Source organism: Podarcis gaigeae, assembly GCF_964106915.1.
Source record: "Podarcis gaigeae genome assembly, chromosome: 11".
NCBI lineage: Eukaryota > Metazoa > Chordata > Lepidosauria > Squamata > Lacertidae > Podarcis > Podarcis gaigeae.
Window position 1 is genome coordinate 57,104,476 of NC_139687.1, and position 23,473 is coordinate 57,127,948.

Below are 23,473 nucleotides of genomic sequence, written 5' to 3' on the forward strand. Positions count from 1 at the left end.
ATGTCACAGTGATGTCAACACCATGTCCTGTCTCACTGTTACCACACAGCAGGTTTTAGACTGCTCAACTAGAGGAAAACAGCTCTCTCAACTCATTACCAACCCACACCTCTGCCTCCAAACTTAGACAGAGTCTAAGACAAGGATTTCAGGAATATTAGCCTTGTTTCGCCATCCTAGGATTCATCAGTAGAACAGGCTCATATATAATATCACAGGACCTTATAGCACAGTAGTGATAAATAGTATATCTTATTTATTCAAAAGTACAGCCGGTTAGGTCTTGTGTGTTTATTGTGTACATTGACACCTGCATAAGACCCCTTGTCATCTGAGGTCTGGAGGGTGGCAACATGAGAACGGGCCTTTTCTGCACTGGCTCCCTGTTTATGGAATGCTCCCCCCAGGAAGGTTTGCCTGGTTTCTTCCTTATATATCTTTAGATGCCAGGCAAAAATGTTCCTCTTCAACAAGGCATTTGGCTGATTAATAGTCTACAGCCTCTGGTGTTGTTGGGTGGAAGTTACTGTTTTGTTGTTTCAGTTTTAACCATTCATTTGTGCTTTTATCTTGTTTTTATCTTGTTAATTGCTCTGTGATCTTTTCATGAAGGGCAGTATAATAATAATAATAATAATAATAATAATAATAATAATAATGTGGGATGTAAATTTGCGAGGGATTGGCTCTTGCTGAGTGTACATTTGATGGGTAAACCAGGAGTTCCTGCTGCGTAATGTGTGAAACCATCCGAACTACAAGCAATTCAAGTGAAGAAACACTGGCGGTGATTCTTGTTTAAGGACAAGGGTCCGAAGAAAATGTTGCGCCGCAGCCTCAGACAATCATAAGCAGACAATCATAGAGTTTAATGAGCGCTCTTGGCTCCCGGTTTTCCTGGCAGAGCTCGTTTTAGTTTTAATATATTTTTCTTTTCCTCTTTGTATAGTACAAAGTATGGCTCTGGTTAGCTAAACGCTGATGACTTTTCCATCCAAATAATACTTTTGACAAAGAACAAACCAAGTTCATAATCTGCAGCTTGATGGATTAGATCATGGAGAGCCCCACATTTTTGCAGACATGAAAATAAACACAAAGTTTTTTTAAAAAAGAAGAAGCTGGAACAGCAAACCCAGTTTAGTTAGAACTCAAGGAAAGATGACTTTATTTTCCATTCATGAGTAACTGTTGTATTTTTACATCCTCTGAAAAATCTTTGCGATTTTACTGGTTCCCTTGCTTTCAGAGACTCTCTCCTTTAAGGCACAATACTTGCACACATTCTTCACAGACTGTTAAGTGACGTTTTTGAGTGGTGCCCATTTTCTCCGAATATTCGTCCACGAAGTGGGACGTGTGATTTGCTACTTTGTGGAGATGACAGAGAACTGCAGTAATAAATGCCAAATGTTACCACATGGAGGAGCATTGGGAAGGCCTTTTCATTGTTAATAAACAATGAGGGAAAGTTGCCTAATAGTAGATTTGCCATGTCATTTTATTTTGATTTTTGTGTAAGGATTCGGCTGGAGGTTTTGCTAAACTATTTTTCTTCACCACGAGAAACTGGGAGGTGACGGAACAGGTCCTGGCCACCTGACCCCGTATTATCAATTAGTTTCATAGATGTGGTTTGTTCCTTATAAGTACAAAGTACATCAATCCTGGATCCTGAATTGGTTTAAATAAGGCTGTAAAAAAAGAGACTGAAACCTTCCTTCTATATATTTTTGCAGGGAAAAGGCTGATATCCAAACACACACCTAGTAATCATAATTATTTTGTACTTGGAGAACTGTTCCCAAGTATGTGCAAACATGTGAATAGGCTTTAAGGGATAGAAAACTTGGCCTAGAGACGTCACGGTGACCCGTGAAGGCCAAATGGAATTATTTCAAGACAGGAAGAGGATTTTACTCTTTCATTTCTATTTGTCTCTTAATAACTGAGACCAGGACAACTGATATCTGCTCTGGTGCCTGGACCAACACTTGACATGCAGCCGTTGCTAGGCAACCGCAACAGAGGCTCCCCTATTCTCTCTGGCCTAGCAAAAAAGGGCTAGGCCTGAACGAGGCACTGGCGGAAAATCTAGTTAGGAGGGAGAGGTGGCGAACAATCTGGACCGCGTCCGCACATAGGTGTCTGCAGCATTTGGTATCTTGCTAAGAATTCAGAAGCATGGCCCCATTCATCAGCTGCAGTTTGCCCCAACGCTTCCAACTTCCATGTTTTCATCTTGTATAGGTTTTTCTCCCTCTCCAATAACACTAGAAGTCTTGGACATCCAAGGAAGTCCCGCCTAGGACCCATGTACCTACAGGACCGCCTCTCCTGGTATGCCCCGTGGAGGACTTTAAGGTCCACAAATAACAGCACTTTGGAGGTCCTGAGCCTCAAGGAGGTTAGGCTGGCCTCAACCAGAGCCAGGGCTTTTTTGGCCGTGGCCTCGATCTGGTGGAACACTCTGTCACAAAAGACTAGGGCCCTGAGGGATTTGACATCTTTCCGCAGGGCCTGCAAGACAGAGCTGTTCTGCCTGGCCTTTGGTTTGGACTCGGTTTGACCCTTATGTTTCCCTCCCCTTATGGTCTTTATTTATCAGCTACTTTAAAATTAGCTGTATTTTAAATTGCATTTTAACCTGTATTTAAAATTGTGTCGCCCCCCACCCCTCTTTTTCCCCTTTACTGTGATTTTATTGGTGTTAGCTGCCCTGAGCTCTGCCAGGGAGGGCAGGGTATTATTATTATTATTATTATTAATAATAATAATAATAGACAATACTTCTTCATGCAGAGGACAGTCAAACTATAGAACTTGTTCCATTTCTGGACTAGGGTGTCTTTAAAAGAGGATTAGACAAATTCATGGAGGAGAAATTCATTAATGGCTACTAGCCATGATGGCTATGCTCTGCCCTCAGAATTGGCAGCAGAAATGCTTCTGAATATCGTTTTCTGGAAACTATGGGTGGGGAAAGGGGTCTTGTGCTCATGTTCGGATCACTGGTTTCCCTTCCCTCAGGCATTAGGTTGGCCACTATGAGAGCAGAATGATGGACTAGATGGGCCACTGGCCTGATCCAGCACGCTCTTCTTATGTTCTTATACTGGATCAGGGCAAAGGCCCATTTACTCCAGCATCTAGCTTTCATAGTGGCCCGCTCCATGCATATGGGAAGCCTGCAAGCAGATCCTGAATACAACAGTGTTGTATATAATATATGTATATAATAATATGGCCATTGCATTAGGGGTGTACGATGCAAGCTCTGTTGAAAGTGTTTTCTCAGAAGCGGTGGGAATGTAAAGGCTCCCAAAGCCGAAGGGAATCACATAAAGTTTCAGCTCAAGACAAAAACACGTTTCCCTGTAACCCAACAATAATAGTAATAAGAGAGTGCTTGGAATTTAAGTGATCTTCGGGTCACAGTGTGAGTCATGGCACTTCAAAGAGGTCTGGAGTTTCACTTGGCCACCACAAGGCTTCTTGGAGGTGGCCGATAAAAATGTCTCCCCAAGTTGAACAATTTGGGCAGCAAGTACAGAAACCACCACACAACTACTCCCAAACATTTAGCCCAACCTACCTCAAAGCATATTTCTCAATTACATGAACTGGCTCCTTAAACCTTGACTTTTAAGGTAATTTGCCTGACAAAACACATGAATCCAGGCATCCCAAGCCTTAGACCAGGGATGAGGAAGTTATAAGCATCTACTGACCAGCTTTTTGTGTTGTCTTGACCACTAGGGTTATGCAAGAAATAAAGAAAACATCTATCCATAATTGTTGCATGCTGCTTTCTGATTTTAAACTTTTACATTTTATATTGTCAGAAACTGCTTTGTTATGAGACAGCAATGAACAGACATTTTTATGAATAAATAGTAATAAATAAATGGTGGCATCTGTTATCTCTTGACCCACAAACCTGTTTATGTGAGAGCAGTGGCTCTGTCAGGGCCGGGCTTCGGGGACCAAGTCCAGGGCCAGAAACCTTGGGGAGCCAGTGACTACTAGATAACAGAGTTGGGAGAGAAACAAAGATGGCATCAGCCCCTGACACGGGCTGCTGTTGGCCTCCAACATATTCTATTTTTTCTTTTTGCATTTTGTTGAGTCTGTGCACTACACAGCATTGTCCTTTCCCCAGAGTGCCCCTGGAGTCATTGTTGCATTCTGGGGAAAGGAAGATGGCGGGTGTGATTGGCTGTGTAATCCGAGTTCTAAACTGCACAGAGCTTCACGCCCACACATAGAGGAGGTGCCTCTTTTCAGATCTTGGTCCTCCTCAAACTGGAGCATGAAAGCGCTTATTATGTCCATCCCCTCTCTATCTGCTTGAGTGTTTTACATGCAAACAGAACAACCAATAGGGGGACTGGAGAAGACACATAGGGAACTATCCTGAGCTGCCTGGACCTGCCTCCAGAATCACAGATTGATTTATGAAGCTGCAGATGAAGCTGTCTTAAACTGCGTCATCTAGTTCTTTACTGCCTACTCTTGACTGCCAGTTCTCCGAGGCTTCAGGTAGAGGGCCTTTCCCTGCACCTGTCACCTGGAAATGGCAGGTATTGAACCCGGGGTTTTCTGCATGTAGATCATGTGTTCTACTACCAAGCAATGCCAAAATATCTTTCTTGCTTAGCTGTACATGGACTTCTGCACTAAAACAGTATCTTGGAGTGAGCTCACTATGCTATTTAAGAATACCCTGCCCACTGGAGAATCATCATGTTCAAGCCTTCAACCTGGACTCTCCATCAGATGGCCAACACCAACTGCCAATTGGTTCCTCCACTCCCAGAACTGTCTCCTGCAATGACTGTTTCATGTGGGCATCATTTTGCTTCATTTTACAGTGGTGCCTCGCAAGACGAAATTAATTCGTTCCGCAAGTCTTTTCGTCTTGCGAGTTTTTCGTCTTGCGAAGCACGGTTTCCCATAGGAATGCATTAAAAATCAATTAATGCGTTCCTATGGAAACCGCCTTCAGACCAGGTCCGGGGACAGTCTGTCCCCCGACCTCTTCTGAAGGCCATCGGGGGGCGAAAGTCTTTGCTTCCCCCCTGCCTGCCTTCCCGGTGTTTCTCCGCTCTCCCGGAAGGCAGGCAGGGGGGAGCAAAGACTTTTGCCCCCCGCCAGCCTTCGGAAGAGGTCCAGGACCTCTTCTGAAGGCGGGCGGGGGGCAAAAGTCTTTGCTCCCCCCCGCCTGCCTTCAAAAGCCATCCGGGATAGCGGGAAGCGCTTCCCTGCTATCCCGGACTGCTTTTAAAATGCTGGCGGTGGGGAGCAAAGCCTTTCGGCCCCCGCCGGCCTTCCTGGACCTCTTCTGAAGGCCGGGGGGGGGAGGCTTTGCTCCCCACCGCTAGCATTTAAAAGAGGTCCCTGGAGATTGCCCTATGGGCTTTCTTCTTGCGAAGCAAGCCCAAAGGGGAATTCGTTTTGCGAAGCGCCTCCAAAACGGAAAACCCTTTCGTCTAGCGGGTTTTTCATCTTGCGAGGCGTTCGTCTTGCGGGGCACCACTGTATAGCATCAGCAATAACACCATCCAAAGAGAGTAGGTACCAGCTTATAATCTTCTTCCCTTTGCCCCTTCTGTGAAGTGTCTAGATGGCTCTAAACCATTATTTTAAATAATCAACCACCTTGAGTGCATTGACAGAACAGCAGTATACAAATGCCATAAATAAACATCAAATAACAGGCATCAAAACACCCAGCTGCAAGGAAAATAAACACATAAAAAACGGCACTGAGAGAAATATATATTTTCAGATTCCTACCTGAAGCTGTCAATGAGTCATAGCAGCTCCTGTCCTTCCTGCTTGTTCTGAAGGTGTGAAGGTCCTTCTCCCTGTATGTTTCGAACCCTTCGAAACTCCGCCTTTTGCTCCCATCATTGTCCCGCTTTTCGCTCAAGGAATTCATCTCGCCAAAGACGTCCAGGGACTCGGACCGTGCACTGCTGTCAGTGTTCCCAGAATACCTCTTCATGCAAGAGTCCATGGGATCATTGCTTGAGTTACTTTTATCCTTGCTCTGCGCCCACTGTTGGGTGTCAGAGAGAGACAACGTAGACAAGGTATCCACTTCGAAGTTGCTCTTGGAAACCTTGTGCCCACTGGTTTCACAATGCTGGTGCTTCTGTTTCTCCTTATGCTTGCTCTTCTCCGTCAGCAAGGAGAGCTCTTTGTCTGAGACGTTTAATCTGTCACTGACCGAATGGCTGGTGAAGCCAGTGGACTTGCTTGCGAAGAGACTGCTCAGGTCGTCGTGAGCCCCCAATATCCGCTCGTCCTTGTGTTTGTGCTTATGTTTGTGTTTCCTTTTGTGAAGTCGGCCACTGGGTATGCTTGTCCCTGCGGCCTTTGGAGAGGTCAGTGAAGAATGCACATCCCCAAGGCCAATCCCTACTGGTGTCTGCAGGTGGACCCCATGCTTCACTTTATGCTTGGCAGTATTGGGCATCTTCATGTGAGAGCTTGCGTGGAACTGGGGAGGAGGCACGGTGGGCCTCATGAACGGGGAAGCTGCTCCGAGTGTGTGAGACAAGTACAAAGGAGCAGGATACTGACTGTAGTAGCCAAGGTTCATCATAGGCATTGATGTGTAAGGCATTCCATAGGGTGCATAGTAACTCCCACTGGGAATAGGGTAACCAAACCCTTGTAAGAAAGGCACCTTCGTCATGGTGTCATTGGTTTTGGCAGGTCTACCACGCTTCTTCTTAGACTTCATGTCAGACGTCCTGCGAAGATACAGCAAAGGGTCATACTGGATATATGGCATAGGGTAATAGTGATCAAAGTTAATCCTGAAAATGCTGGGATACGGATTCTCGTGGTAAAATGTGTAGCTACGGTGAGAAATCCTGAACACTTGGAACTTGCTGATGAGCTCTTCCAGGTCTGCAAGGAACTGGAGGTCATCTCTGTTCTGCAGGTTCTTCCTCTTCCTCTTGTGCTTTGGCTTCTTCATAGTCTCATGAGCGAGAAAGTTATCAACGATGAGATGCTTCTGCCGGTGACTGTGCCTGTTCTTAGTGCTGGTGTCAGACTGAATGACCTCTGGATTGTCCAGGCTGCAGAAGTCAAAGGAGTATCTTCTGCGAGATTCCGAAGTCTTCTCCGCTTGGTCGGATGTACTATTGTTGTCAGTCCCGATCCCACTGTCACTTGGTATGGTTTCCTCGCTGTGGGATTCGCTCACCGGAGACAGCGTGACCTCCTTCAGGGAACCTATATCGCAAAGGTGGGAAGGAGAATTCGCCATGAGCCTGGGTGGAGACAGCTTCCAAGTCCCGCCGTGTATTCCTTTCTGAGTTTTTGTGGGAAGAGCGCTGATGGGCTGTAGATTTGGCATAGTCTTTAACTCTGAAAAATTCATTTCAGTGCTGGCAGGGCTAAGGCTGCCGTTAGAGCCCACTAGCTGCGTCGAGAGCGGATGGACGGCTGCTGGTGATGATGATGCCACAAGTGACTGCAAGGTAGAAGGCACTGCTGGGTTTTCTGGCTGGCTGGATACGGGCCTCAAATGTTTCATGGCTGTCTTCGGGTCTTCAAGTGGGGGCTGCAGCTCGGATCTCGGCTTTCTTCCCCTTTTCTTACCAATGTAGATAGTCCCCTTCTTGCTGACATTGATTTGCTTCCCTAGTCTTGCATCGATGGTGGGAGCCCCTGTGTTGGCTGGCGGCTGTGTTTTCATCTTCAGAGCCATGCTACTCGAACAAGACAAGATCTGGCTCAAAAGGTTTTTCCTCTTGAGGCTCTTCATTTTGTTAATGGTCTTGATGGTCTTCTTATCAAGAACACCAAGCTTGCCAACCTTCTTGTGAAACTTCAGCTCGCTGATGGTGTTCGTATCTTCCCCGGGGGTCATCTGAGCTAACTTCACCAAGTTCCTCCGCCTCTTCCTCTTCTTCGTGCCAGGAAATTCCCGACTGATGGGGCTGACTGGGCTGGTGGACGTTCCTTCATGGATGGTTTCAACAGTGAGCAAAGGCTGTTTTTTTGGTCGCCCCCTCTTCTTCTTGATGGGAGTAATCACAGTAAGACTGTCTGTATTGGTATACAGAGGACTGGATGGTGTTATGGGATAAGCTGAAGGAGGTTCTACCATCAGTTTCTCAGGGAGACCTAGAGAAGGTTCCCGGAGCACATTTTTAGGCTTGCTACATGTCCACCTTCGCTTTGCTGCAAACTTCGGGTGCTGAACCTCTGGCTGCTTGCAAGGTGTCGGGGCATCGTGTGTAACGGAGGCAGATGTCACGTGTGTAACTGAAGCAGGCGTCACAACTGCGGACTTTCTGAGCCTGGTGGCATTGGTCGCGGGAGATTTGCTGACTATCTCGTTGCTTTCCACTGGTACCAACGGAGGCTCGCTTTCCATCGCTTTCCCTTGCTTTGTAACTCGCAGGTCTTTCTTGCACACCTCTGCCTGTGCATTAGTCATGCTGGCTACATCGCTGCTCACAGGATGCCCGGAAGGAGAGGTTTTCTCTGGGACACTCTTGTCAACAACGGCTTTTGCAGACTGCCGTTTCTTCCTTTTGTGACCAGGTGTCTCCACTACTGGAGTCTTGATCGGAATAGTAATCCGTACGTGACTCGAATCGTTTTCAGAAGTGTTGGCAGAATGTGGGCTTTGCCTGGGGGGTGATGGCTTAGTTGAGCTGGATTCCTTCTTCCCTTCCATGCTGTCGTGGGTTTTGGCTTCAAATGACTTCTGAGGATTTTTCACCCATTCTATGTCTGCATTTTGGATGGTTTGGTTGATCAAGTCTTTCTTACTGGATTTCTTCTTTGTGCTGCCAGTGGGCTGGTTGAGGGCTTCTACCTGACCCTCTCCCTCTTGACTCACTAGGGGAGAAAAACCATTGCAATCAGACAGTTTGTTTGGCTGGGAAGTTGCGCTGAGACTATTTGACCCTGGGACTGCATTGCATGCTGCAAGGTCTTTATTATTACCGTTTGACAACTGAGCCCAGGTGCTGCTGGCGTTAGATTTCTTCACTTGGGACTTGCTGAAAGATACAGTGGGCTCCGAACCAGGGATCTTGGTGGCTTCTCGGTGTGGCTCTGGGGCAATGAAGCAGGCTTGAGGAGCTGGCCCCGATTCAGAGCTCACCGACCAGTCGAGATGATGCTGGTTGTTGCTTTTTTGCTGGTGCCGCGATTTTAAGGTGTCACTGGTGAAGTCTTGCTGGAGAACGGGATCATAGTGCACAGCAGAATGCTTTGGCAGTCTGTCATAAACCTGGGAATGAGAAAAAGAGAAAAGAAGAGAAAAAAAAGTTAGGGCTTCTGATACCTGAAAAGAATTCACCAGAATGGGTTTTTGTTTTCTTGCAAAACGAAAACAAAGCAAACAAACCCACAATATAATAAATATTCTTATCCTAAATATATATTTTAGGAAATAAGCGACTTGTGGGTCTGCAATAAATACAGTGGTACCTTGGAAGTCGAACGGAATCTGCTCCGGAAGTCCGTTTGACTTCCAAAACGTTTGGGAACCAAGGTGCAGCTTCCGATTGGCTGCAGCAAGCTCTTTCAGCCAATCAGAAGCTGTGGAAGTCACATTGGACATTCGGGTTCCAAAGAACGTTCGAAAACCACAACAAATACTTCCAGTTTTCAATCATTTGGGAGCCAAAACGCTCGACTCCCAAGGCGTTTGAAAACCAAGGTACGACTGTAATTGTTTGTTTGTTCTGTTTGTAAAAAGGGGCTATGTATAGAATAGAACAACCTGGGACCAGTGAACTTATAACAGCACCCTTCTATTTTTTATGCCCCTGTCTATGCACTGGAAGAACATACTTTCTAGAAAGAGGATGCCTATCCTTTCCATGGTGAGATATCTATGACTATACTGTCTATAGTGAAAGAGATGGAAGGACCTTTATACGGAGTGTCATAAGAATTCATGCTCCAAATTGGAGGGAAAAAGAGTTCGGCACAAATCCAGAGCTTGCTGTCACATTCTCTTGACACAGCAGATCCATTAAAAAACAAAACAAACCCCTGAAATATCCTGGCTCCCATTCGCCTTTCTTTTCCGAATTCCATTATTTCCATTATTTCAGAAGACTTTACAAGAGCTAGCATAACATTTTCTCATTTAAAAGTATCATTTTAGGGGAAAAAATAGCTGCTACAGACCAGGGATGGGCAGGAGGTAGACTGGAATCTGGTCTTGGTTGGCAAGGATTTCCAGTTGCTTAACAATAAACACAACAAAATGACCACCCCCAACACCCCGAAATTGTATTCTTGAAATCAAGAAAGCTTGCAGGAAGGACACCAGGAGTGAAAGGACTGAGTTTAATCCTGGTGCTCAAAAACAAATTTACGGACTCAGAAATGCTCATGTTAGTCACTTTACACCTGGCACCAACTAGCAGATTTCAGTATTCTAGTAAAGGGTAACAAGCAAAGGTATATCCTGCAAGCCTGACATGTGTCCACCACCCCAGCTACAGAGAAATGAAATGACAGCAGGGCGCAGTGGTTAGAGCAAGCTCTCCCAGTCCATTCAGATGTGTTGGTCTACTGCTCCCTTTAACCAGGTTGGAGATTAGATTTTGAGTTACCACCATTCCGGTCAAGTTGGGTTGGACCAAATCTGACCCAATCCAAAGCCCTGAATTTCAGGTTCTGCCTCCAGAATCCAGGTTCCTGTTTTCTACCCTGATACCGTAAGATTCTCTTAGTTTCATCATACTTGTCAAGACTGATCATTTGGGGGCGAGCACATGTGCAGGAGGACAGGGATATTTCCGCGTGCTTGACTGCTGCATGGTAACCACAGATCCTGTGGCTCAGAGCAGGTTGAGTTTCATTAGCTGCAACTGATACGTGTAGACTGCTTACTCAGAATAACTGGCACAGCCAGCTGAAATTAATGCACTCAGAGCGCATTTTGCTCCCAGTGTCTCCATCTGGCTCTCTGCCTGATCCTGTTGCTCCTAACGTTTTGGCTTCTCTTTCCCCCGCTGGGTGAACTGCACTGTCAAAAGGCAGGGAGGAGAACATACACAAAAGCAACAGCCAACATGCCAAAGTAATGAGAGAGAGAGAGAGAGAGAGAGAGAGAGAGAGAGTGAGAGAGACTTTAAAACAACCACCACCAGTAGATTGGGTAAGGCAGGCTAGATGGCAGTCAATGGTTAGCACAGTGCTTAAGAGCCTGAGCTTTGAATCAGGAAGTGTCTGGTGCAAATCTCACCACCGCCATTAATTCAACAAGTGGCTTGAGATGAAGTCCCTATCTCCTTGCCTTCCTAGCCTCCCAATCTGCTCTCTTCATGCTCTTTAACTTTTAAGAAGTGGCAAAAAGCTCTGTTCCTACGTTGTGAGTGCTGTCATGTCTTCAGTCCAACATATGAACTGATTGCTTACAGACACAGACTTTGTTTGGATAAATATATTGATATTTGCAATGAGTTTCTACTGAATAGAATATGATTAATAATCATATGCATATTAGCATATGACTATATCTATCTATCGTATCATCTATCTATCTATATCATCTATCATCTATCTATCTATCTATCTATCTATCTATCTATCTATCTATCATCTATCTATATCTATCTATCTATCTATCTATCTATCTATCTATCTCTATCTATCTATCTATCTATCTATCTATCTATCTATCTATCTATCTATCATCTATCTATATCTATCTATCTATCTATCTATCTATCTATCTATCTATCTATCATCTATCTATCTATCATCTATCTATCTATCTATCTATCTATCTATCTATCTATCTATCACTATATATATTCTGAGGCCCTCCTTCATCTGCCTCCTACACGAGAAAAGGGCCTTCTCTGCAGTGGCTCCCCATCTGTGGAATGGGAATGCTCTCCCCAGGGAAGTTTGCCTGACACCTTTATTATACACATTTAGGCACTAGGCAAAAACGTTCCTTTTTAACCAGGCCTTTGGTTGATCTGATTTACATCCTATGCCCTTAAAAAATGGCGGGCTATTGGGTTGTTGTTGTTGCTGCTGCTGCTGCTGTTGTTATGTATTTTGTGGTTTTGTATCTTGATTTTATTCTGTGAACTGCCCTGAGACCCCTGGGTACAGGGCAGTATATAAATTTAATCAATCAATCAATCAATCAATATCACATTTTTCTTCTTTCCTTTTTCACTTTATTTTGAAAAAAAACACTTTGAAATACTACTACTACTACTACTACTACTACTACTACTAATAATAATAATAATAATAATTGTGGCAAAAAGCTTGTCCTGAGTAAGGAGCAATAAATCACTTGTGAGGTGAATGGATCAGCAATAAGGTTAAAACAGCTGCCATGATCATTGCATATTGGTCCAACATGTTGAACTGAATTTTACATTGAGGGCAGTGTTTAAGTGACTGGCTGGTGTTATAATTCTGTCACTTCTAGCATAAGGATGAGTTTTTGGGTGTGTGGGAGCTATGGGTATCCCAGTATGTATTGTGGGGGGTGGGAATCTGCCAAAATTAGATCTGCTGATGGTTTGCAGGCCTGGCATGGAGGGCTTGCTCAATCCACGGTTTCCAACTCCAAACGTAATAGCAAACGATGGTTTGATGAAACCAGGAAGTGACCTATTAATTGCTATGCACGAAAGAAAAGGAAGACATGTTGTGCCCATGGGGTCATTCCCCAGTCTATGAGTTGGGAGAGCCATTTGAATTCATCCATTATCAACTTGCGCTTTCCTCAGAATTTCTTGTATGTATTGGCCACACCGAATCCTTCAAATTGTCTCGAAATTTCACTTTAGAGGACAGCTCTAGCGATATTGAGAAACTACCTACTGCGGCAAATGCTATCACTCTTAACATTTTAAAATCCTCAATGTTCTTTCCAAGCAGGAATTTTCAAAAGTGACTCTTTAGGCAAAACCCAATGTTGCCACCATACTATCAACATATCACTTATATTCACGGATGAATGAGAGAAATTGAGTGAAGTACGCATTTGGTCACCATCTTTGTAGGCCAAGGGTCTGAGAAAAATGCAGCTTCTAGAATGTTTGATTGGGATGAATGAATAAGTTCTTAGCCTTGGCTGATGCCTCCCTGCCTAAGAAATTATCTTCTCTATTTATCGACGACACGCCTCAAACTTTATGCAGACAGTCTAATCACCCTCTATTCAAACCCTTCTCTAATATTCAAGCACACCAACAGCTGTGACACGGAGGTGGTATAACAGCCAAAGCGAGGTTAATCTGTAATCTAGGGATCAAGCACGCAGGGAAGAGATCATAAAACAAGTTCTACGTGTTGTTTTTCGAGGGAGAAGGAAGATCAGCTCCTAACCTGCGCATAACCCCTCTCCCTAATGCCTAAGATCCATCTTCTCAGAGAGGAATCAGCAGTGGCGTAGCGTGGGTTGTCAGCACCCGGGGCAAGGCAAGTAATTTGCGCCCCCTAACCCGTGGATTTGCACCCCCTAACCCTAACCCCCAGATGTAGCGCCCGGTGCGGCCAGCCCCCCCTGCACCCCCCACGCTACGCCACTGGGAATCAGTTAGATCGTTTGACAGGAAGCTGGCTCACAAATCAAAGTTAATACAGTGGTAGATCGGGTTAAGAACTTAATTCGTTCTGGAGGTCTGTTCTTAAGCTGAAGTGTCTGTAACCCGAGGTACCACTGTACCTCGATGCCCTCTCTTTTAAAGCATTGGGAGATCCATCTGCAAAAACACACACACACACCACAGTTCCTCAAATGTAATTCTCTATTAAGAAGCTTTATCTGGATAGATAAGCAGCTGGTTCCCATGTCACTAATTGCTGTCTGCTGTGATTTTAAAACATCTGCACCATTGTGCCCATCATTTTCATATTCTAATCACTCTGAATCTTGTGAGGAGCGGGGAAAGTAAAATAAAAAGACATATCGCTGATTGTTTCCCTGGGTTCATTAGTGCACAGCCTCCTCGCAGAAAGCATTAAAGGGCAAACCGAGCGTTGATTGGCTGCCAGTTCATTTCTGGGCCAAATTCAAGGTGTTCACGTTAGTATTTAAAGCCCTAAATATTTGAGAGACAACCTCTTTTGGAAAACGCCCGTACCCAAGACTGTTTAAGAAGTGTTGGCAAATGGAGTTGGCACCAAATTTCCACCTAGAATGAAAACTGAAGTGGATATGGGGTGGTGATTAGGCAAAATAGCTGCTTTTTTTTTTTTTTAGGGAATTTCAGTAAGATTACACAAATGCCTCGGGTGAAGCTGAAGTATACCTCTTAGACCATCTCTAACTCTACAAGATGCTTTCTTGGCTCCAAAACCTCAGACCCTTTTACTGGAGAAGTTGGGGTCCTGAAAGACCTGCATTGGTTCCCAGTACATTTCCGAGCACAATTCAAAGTGTTGTTGCTGAACTTTAAAGCTCTAAACAAACTCAACCTTTAGACCTGAAGGAATCTCTGCACGCCCTTTGTTCAGCCCAGACACTGAAGTCCAGCACCGAGGGCTTTCTGGCGATTCCCTTACTGTGAGAAATGAAGCTACAGGGAACCAGGCAGAGGGCCTTCTCGGGAGTGGCACCCGCCCTGTGGAACACCCTCCCATCAGATGTCAAGGAGATGAGTAACTATGTAACCTTTAGAAGACCTCTGAAGGCAACCCTGTATAGGGAAGCCTTTTAATGTATAATGTTTCATTATGCTTTTATCTATGTTGGGGCAACCCAATCAGATGGATGGGATACAAATCATAAAATTGTTGTTATTGTTGTTAATTTTGGGTCCCTACATGTAGATTATGAGCTTTACACATGCTACGCGTCCTTAGGGCAAGTTACACACACATCTTTAATTAAAAGAACTTTCTATATGTGTTGATTATTGGGAGCTGGAAAGAGCTATAGCTTCAAGTTTCAGTCTATATTTAGTCCTGAACTGCTTGGTTCGCTTTTTAGCCAAATACTAATGAAATATTGCTGTAACGCTGGTGGGTCCTCCCTCCCTCCACCCCCAACTTTGTCCATCTCTAGGGATGTTTTTTTTTTCAATAACAGCCTAGCTATCTTCAGAGGGCAGTATTAGGAGGAACAGACTCTGGGAAAATCCGGAACAATAGAATTCTTCTGTCAACTCGAACAAAGGGCCCGTCACTGCTGACATAACAAATCCATTTAAATATTGTGCCTGAGCGCAACACAGTTTGGCGGTTCGGTTTTTAGGCAGCTGTGTGAGAACAATCAGACCTTAAGTACAGTACAACAGCCCTACTTACAAAAACTTGACCCCTCCCACACCAAGCGGATAACCCTTCTTTGAACAATGCGGCAGTGTCAAGCCGCTTTAAATGGGCTTCAAGTACTGCTTAAAGATGCCAAGGTTTTGCCACTGTCGGCAAAGAGGTTGCGACGACTTTCGGAGGGATTGCTTCTGTGCATCTACTATTTCATGCAAAGTAACTCCACCTTTGAAAACGTCCCCATTCCCTGACAAAGAACGGGTATTATTAACACAGTGTGGCTGGGAAGGCTGCCCTTTCCAGAGAGGGGATGCCATCTAACTTTCAAGGGCTTTAAACATCAACACATCACAGGATGCAGGAACACTAGAGGACTCCCATGAGATCTGCCTCTACTGATCAAGTGACCTTCGCAGATGTCCAAGCCAGTGTTAGAAACTCAGACATACAAGCTAGGCACCAAATGGCCCCTTAAACCAGGCTTATCGTCGCCAAAATGGAATATGTAGTCAGTGGCACAGCAAGGTCAGGTGGTACCGGGTGCAGAAAATTTCTTGTCACCCCCCCCCCGCCCCCGCATTGAATTTTTGTTTTATTTTTGCCTGAAAAATGGTTTGACTTTATTTCATATTTTCTTACAAAGGAATGTGGATTCTGGGCCTCTGGTAACAAGTAGGCGACTGTGGACAGATACTTAAATCTACAGAATGAACTGTGTTTTGGCTTGTGTCATTTTATTTATAACAGGCGTGCCCCAAGAGACTGTGATCTACTCCAACTATTAATTGACAGGTGTTGTTGAACATTTTTTTGCTGAGATCGCCGCAGAGTCTATTTTGTCACCCCCCTCAGAGGTGACACCCAGGGCGAACCGTCCCCACCTTGTAGTTGCCATTTGATGGGCAGATGGTTCTAAAGTCATATTATTATTATTTTGTACCTGGTATTCATTCTGATTGTGCACACAAAATATGATGGACAGAATTCTATAAGATGTGTTGTTAGTGTGTAAAAACAGGCAAAATCCAAGGAACGCCAGGCATGAACCGCACGATTTCTGTTCTCATCCTGAAGCAAAGTTCTTAACCTGAGGTACTATTTCTGTGTTAGCGGAGTCTGTAACCTGAAGCGTCTGTAATCTGAAGCGTATGTAACCCGAGGTACCACTGTAGTTGCTTTAAATTCATGAAGTTGTCCTATTGCAAGCAGAAACTCAATCAAAACTTGCCAACAGATTGATATTTTGGCAATATTCTTTTAGGTAGACTCTGTGTATATCCCACTCTTTGAAAATTTTTTCATCTGTAACGTCTTGTAACCGCGCGATTTCTGTTCTCATCCTGAAGCAAAGTTCTTAACCTGAGGTACTATTTCTGTGTTAGCGGAGTCTGTAACCTGAAGCATATGTAACCTGAAGCATCTGTAACCCAAGGTACCACTGTAATAACAAATTATTATTATTATTATTATTATTGGCTCAGGAGCAGACCAGACTAGCTTTATATATATATTTTCCTGGCCAAGGTGGCAAGTCTAATTATATTGGGTAAAATTAAATCTGTAGCCAAATCCTCGCTGTAAAGGAAAACATCTCTATTTATTCTACTACCTTGCGTTGATTTTGTTTTACCTTCTGAAGGGAGGGAGCACAGATTTGGATCTGAAAAAGCCAATGTAAATATGAAGGCAAACAAATCTATCCTTGAAAAGTTCAGAAGACACATTTTGGATGTTCATTAATATTAACAAGTTTTGAACTGCGCATTTGTACCCTTCCAAGAAGCACAGCAATGTTTGTTTGCGTTTGAACATGTGCACGGGAGCCTTTGATCACTCGCGGTACTCCGTGGCGTTCACCTACATTCAAGTCGTTTGTTTGCATTTGTTGATTTGCATTTTGTTCGGCTCTGGAATTTAGGAGGACAGATTTACAGGATGTTGAAGGCAGCAGCTTACTTGTCAAAGGCACCCAACAGGTTGCTGCAACAAGCAGCTGGCTTTCGTGGTGCTGGGTGGCAGGAGAGGGATATAGAAGCAGCCCATCTCTGGGACCAAGGCCTAAGCAGAAACCTGGAGGCTGGAGAATCCAGAGTCAGGAAAGCAGGCATAGAAGGCTATGCTGAATGTTGCCCAAGGAATACCCAAGTCTGTTTCCCAAACTTGGGTCTCTGGCTGTTTTTGGACTACAACTCCCATCATCCCTAGCTAGCAGGACCAGTGGTCAGGGGTGATGGGAATTATAGTTCAAAAACAGCTGGAGACCCAAGTTGGGGAAACACTGCTTTAGATAGTGCTATCAAGTCAGGGGAGAGCAATAGGTTTTCTGTGATGGTTGAGTCGACCAGGAAGAGCCCTACGGACCTTGGTAAGCCCTGAATTGCTTACCAAAAGAGGCAGCAGGTCACAGATCTCCAAAGTTCCACGTTTTAGACCTGGTGGCTCCCAGCAACATTGCCCAGATTCGACAAATGAATGACAATCAGGCAAGCGAGCCATGAATTCATCTGATGAATTTATATGCCATCTTTCATAGGGAAGTACTGAAAATCTTTCAGAAGCTAAAAGCTGAAGGCAACAAGGTGGACTTGTTGGGGAAAGGATTCCATAACTGAGAAGGCCCTCTCTCCGGTTGTTAGCTACCTCAGCTTTGAAGGCAGGGACACCTGGAGCAAGGCCTTGGATGATGACTGTAATGGGCAGGCAGATATTCTATCGGGTATCCCAGCCCCATGTCTGGGAGGGATGGGGAACTTGGGGCCATCAGATATTGCTGGATGCCCAGTTCCCATCGTTCGCAACCTGCATGGCCAATGGTCAGACATGATGGGAGTTTAAGTTCAACAGCCACCAGAGGGCCACATCCAAGAGGGAGCAATTTGAATTGTGCTCTGATGCAAAGCAGCAACCAGTGCCACCTTGTAAGTACTGGTGAGATATGTCTCCAACAACAGATCCTTGCCAGAAGTCTAGCAAGTCTGTGTTTTGGATTTGCTGTAGTTTCCAATGAGTCCTCAATGGCGATCCCAGGCACAAAGCAAACCAAATAATGGAGCTGAAGTTGATTCGTAGGTAACAGCAAAATTCTAATTGATGACAGAACAATGTCGGGGCCACTGCTCATTTCTCTGCTGCTACCACCTGTGCAACAACACCTGTCGGCTGTCCTGCAACATGCACTGGTGCAAGAACTCCTGCCTAGGCTCCTTTGTGTGGAAAACCAGAAGATTGGGTCATGCAATCATGGCTATACTCATTAAAATAAAAATCTTACGTTAAGTTGTAAGGAGGACCATATTAGATCTTTGCTGCAGCTAAGCCTTGGACTCCTCCTGCATCTCTTGTGCATCTCTCTGAACAACATCCACAACAAAAGTGAGCTAAGACCAGTCATCAGCTCTCAGCCTAACCTACATCACAGAGTTATTGTGAGATTAAAGTACAGAGCGAAGGGAACCATGTATGCCATCTAAACGGCCTCGGCCCAGTATACCTGAAGGAGCGTCTCCACCCCCATCATTCTGCCCAGATGCTGAGATCCAGCGCCGAGGGCCTTCTGGCGGTTCCCTCATTGTGAGAAACAAAGCTACAGGGAACCAGGCAGAGGGTCTTCTCGGTAGTGGTGCCCGCCCTGTGGAACGCCCTCCCACTAGATGTCAAAGTGATAAACAACTACCTGACATTTAGAAGACATCTGAAGGCAGCCCTGTTTAGGGAAGATTTTAATGTGTGACATTTTAATGTATTTTTAATCTTTGTTGGAAGAGTTGCTGGGGAAACCTAGCCAGATGGGCGGGGTACAAATAAATTATTGTTGTTGTTGTTGTTGTTGTTGTTGTTGTTGTTATTATTATTATTATTATTATTATTATTATCTTGAGCTCCTTGGAAGAAGGTCAGATAGAAATATAACAGCAGCAGTAATAGATGACCGATCTAGAGTTTTACTCACTAGGCCACTGTACCTCCTGTATCTTCCACCTCTTTCTGCAACTTCCTTGCTAAAATAAACAGAATAAACTCGCATGTATCATAAACCTGCTGTGCTCAGTGAAATAAAGTTCTCGGGGGGGGGGATCTTTCCAGGTACTTCTGTGCACAGCAAAACCTGATTTTGCTGGTGTGAAAGGAAAGGGCAGAGCTGCAGCAAATGTTGCAAACACAGAGAACACGTCTCAGGCTGAGTAAATATTTAAACAACGGGCGTATAAAACAGAAGCTCTGGAAAGGAACCTTGTGGGAGGATCTGTGTTAATCTTTCATAAACCAAACCTTGAGTTGCTTCTTCACCAAGCATCTATTTCTCAGCCAAGAGTTCTGATTAAGGGAAAGCAGACTGACAACTGTGCTAAAGTGCGGCTTTAGATCGCCAGTATTTCCTAGCGCTTGATGAACAGAGGAGCCTGCCTTTGACTAAGTCAATGCCATAGGCTCAGGCTTCGGCGATTCTGCTTGCCTTGGCAAACGAGGTGATGCCCTCTGGTTGGCATGGCGGGCAGCCAGCCTTACTGCCAGCTCTGAAGCTAGAGGTAGGCACAGATAATCCTGGCAGTTGCATGGCCATTCCTGAGACATTCCCAGTGCCAAAGGTGGGAGTAAGTTTTGGGTTGTTGGGCCCAGTGAACCTTGGCTTGGATTTCCACATTGAGTTCAGACCAGGCCAACAAAGCCCGAAGAAAGGAAGAACAAAGCTGTTGTGATGCTTTGGTCTGCTAGTAAAATGAGACATTACAGATAACGGGAAAACTCTTATCAAAATATAAGCCAAAACTAATGTGGTACCAGTCTAAATGGCTTTGATGACTGTTGAAGCAGATATCCTCTTGGAAGCTATTCAACATTTTGGGGGCTGGAATCTACTCTTGCTTACCAAACACTGCCAAAGGTTCATCTTTGTTCCATGCACCTGAAGCATGCAAAGTCTCAAGATGGAGAAGAAGAAGAAGAGAAGAGTTTGGATTTGATATCCCACTTTATCACTACCCTAAGGAGTCTCGAAGTGGCTAACAATCTCCTTTCCCTTCCTCTCCCACAACAAACACTCTGTGAGGTGAGTGAGGCTGAGAGACTTCAGAGAAGTGTGACTAGCCCAAGGTCACCCAGCAGCTGCATGTGGAGGAGCGGGGAATCGAACCCGGTTCACCAGATTACAAGTCCACTGCTCCTAACCACTACACCACACTGGTTGAGAGATGCACCACTTCTACATGGGAAAGTAAGAGTGGTTAAGAAAAAAAATGGTATCCCATGTGAAGTGACTTGGGAGCCTTTGACAGATCAACATGACACCTGGGGGGAATGGATTTGGGAGGCCTTGATTGTGATAGAGAAGAAACAGGAAGGGAGGGTCATAAAAGATTATTGTATGTGGTGGTGATGTAAAATCATTAAAAAGGCCTGGGAGAAGACATACAAAGGCTGGAAAGGGTTTGGGAAAATGACTGTTGTTAAAAAATATTGAAGTCATGATATTGAGATATTCAGGTTTTGTTGGACTTATTGAACAAAAGACTTTGTTCCTGTACTCAAATGTGTATGCCAGGCCAAGACCAGCCAGCCCAGAAGGAAGAAGCCACTGCCAGAGAAGATTGGCAAAATAAACTATTGAATTACGCAGGACAAATTAGTTAACTTGAAACCCAGAAAGAAAGAAAGAGGGATAAATGTTCAATGCATAGCTTTAAATCTTTTGTGTACATATTTTTACATTAGTATAACTTTGAAAACTCACTTGTAATATAAGATGAAGTAGATTTAAGCTTGAAATATTAAGTGTGTAAGGTTTTAAGGATGTGTGCGAATGAATATCAAGCCATGAAACCAAGAAGGGGGGGAAGGGAGGGAAGTCAACCAAAACTATGGTTTAAAAATCTGTTGAAGTTGTTTTGGAAAATGTAATAAATTGTTATGGGGGGGAAAAAGAGATGCACCACTTCTACCGTCCTAGGATTCACTTGTTGTTTATGGTGACCTAATACCTTCAATAGCTGTTTTCTCTCCCTCCCTCGGTGCTCTGGGTCAACTTGCAAGCCATCTAGCTTAATCTGACCAAACTGGGACATTGCTTAATCCATCCTGTCAAAGACTCATTCTCACAATTTAAGAAGGATGTTGAGAAACTGGGGCGTGTGCAGAGGAGGACAACCAAGATGATCAAAGGTCTGGAAACCAAGCTGTATGATGAATGTTTGAAGGAGCTGGATAGGTTTAGCCTGGAAAGGAGGAGCTTGAGAGGAGATTTGAGAGCCATCTTCAAATATCTCAAGGGTTGCCCCATGGAAGAGGGAATAAACTTCTTTTCTCCACTGCTCTGGAAGGTAGGACTCAAACCAATGACTTCAAGAAAGGAGATTCCGACAAAACACCAGGAAGAACTTTCTGACAGTAAGAGCTGTTCAACAGTGGAACAGTCTCCCTTGGGAAGTTGTGGACTCTCCTTCCTTGGAGGTCTTTAAGCAGAGGTTGGGTGGCCATCTGTCATGGATGCTTTAGCTGAGATTCCTGCATTGCAGCGGGTTGGACTAGATGACCCTGGGGTCTCTTCCAACTCTACAATTCTACGATTCTATTATTCATCTAAGGAATTTCAATCTGCAGGTGTCTATTATATCTCACCATTTCCTCTCCCGTTCCCCCCGTCCAGTGTGAATTTACACCTAATAAAACTTGCAAAATTGCATTTTACTTTTGGCACATAAATACACAGAACTAGTTTGCGTCATGGGGCATGAAAGCCCAGCGATACAGCCACTCCGCCGGAAAGCTTGCTGCAGAGAAAATGACGTGGAGGCCCTTTTATGATCTGAGAAATGACTGTTTTTACAGCACACTAAATAAAGCCTACTATTGGAGCTGGAGCTTTGTAATTGAAGAAGCTTCTGCTCTTACTGAGAGGCACTCAGGCACAGAGCATGCAGAAATGGGTGTGCGGATCTGAGTACTTTTCTACATTACAGAGAGCCTTCAGTGTGAAACTGCTCCTTGCCCTCCTGCAGGTGACACAGTCCCTTGTTTAAAGCAGCTAGATCAGCGGTTCTCAACCTGTGGGTCCCCAGATGTTGTTGGACCACAACTCCCATCATCCCTAGCTCTGGCCTTGCTAGCTAGGAATGATGGGAGTTGTAGTCCAACAACATCTGGGGACCCACAGGTTGAGAACCGCTGAGCTAGAGAAGGCCAAGGTGAAGGTTCACTGTTGTCTGCAACCAGGTCTGCACAGCCCATGGGTAGACAAACTAAGGCCTGGAGGCCGGATACGGCCCAATCGCCTTCTAAATCTGGCCGATGGGCGGTCTGGGAATCAGTGTTTTTTCCCATGAGCAGAATGTGTCCTTTTATTTAAAATGCATCTCTGGGTTATTTGTGGGGCCTGCCTGGTGTTTTTACATGAGTCGAATGTGTACTTTTATTTAAAATTCATCTCTGGGTTATTTGTGGGGCACAGGAATTCGTTCAATTTTTTTCTTCAAAATATAGTCCAGCCCCCCACAAGGTCTGAGGGACAGTGGACTGGCCCCCTGCTGAAAAAAATTGCTGACCCCCAAATCTGAGAACCTTTATACCAACTTCCCCCACCCCAAACATTTTCAAGGCAAAAAGGCTTCTGATTCCACGTGTGCATGCAAACCATCCTAAATAAAATGAACACAATTCCTGCCTTACACCTTGTTTATACCTATTCACAGCCATTGCTGCTGTGCTTCATAGAATCGTAAAATTGTAGTGTTGGAGGGCAATTCAGTCCAAACCTCTACAACGCAGGAACCTTGACACTTGGTGCCCCATCCAATTTGAAACCACCCCTGACCCTGCTTAGCTTTGCAAATATGCTAGCAGTTTTATTTTTTTGCATCCCCACCCCACCCCTTAAAAAAAAATGTAAAAATGTTCTGGAGTGTAGGACCCAAGCCAGTGGATACAAGTTACAAGAAAGGAGATTGCAAGTACAGTGGTACCTCGGGTTAAGAACTTAATTCATTCTGGAGGTCTGTTCTTAACCTGAGGTACCACTTTAATAATAATTTTAATAATAATTTATTATTTATACCCTGCCCATCTGGTTGGGTTTCCCTAGACACTCTGTGCGGGTTCTAACAAAACACTAAAATACAATAACCTATTAAACATTAAAAGCTTCCCTAAACAGGGCTGCCTTTAGATGTCTTCTAAAAGTTTGGTAGTTATTTTTCTCTTTGACATCTGGTGGGAAGGCATTCCACAGAGCAGGTGC

The 23,473-nt window shown here is 44.6% G+C and overlaps 1 protein-coding gene across 4 annotated transcripts in view; it reads right to left on the bottom strand.

Annotated features, from left to right (window-relative positions):
• Positions 1-23,473, bottom strand: part of SETBP1 (SET binding protein 1) — a 266,280-nt gene that overhangs the window by 76,558 nt on the left and 166,249 nt on the right. For all 4 annotated transcript variants that reach the window (XR_014556165.1, XR_014556166.1, XM_083702558.1 and 1 more), the window contains one exon: positions 5,800-9,271. Coding sequence is in view for 2 of the 4 variants with exons in the window: in XM_083702558.1 (XP_083558684.1) it covers positions 5,800-9,271 (3,472 nt within the window). In the remaining 2 variants the exon portion in view is untranslated. The remainder of the gene's footprint in view (positions 1-5,799; positions 9,272-23,473) is intronic.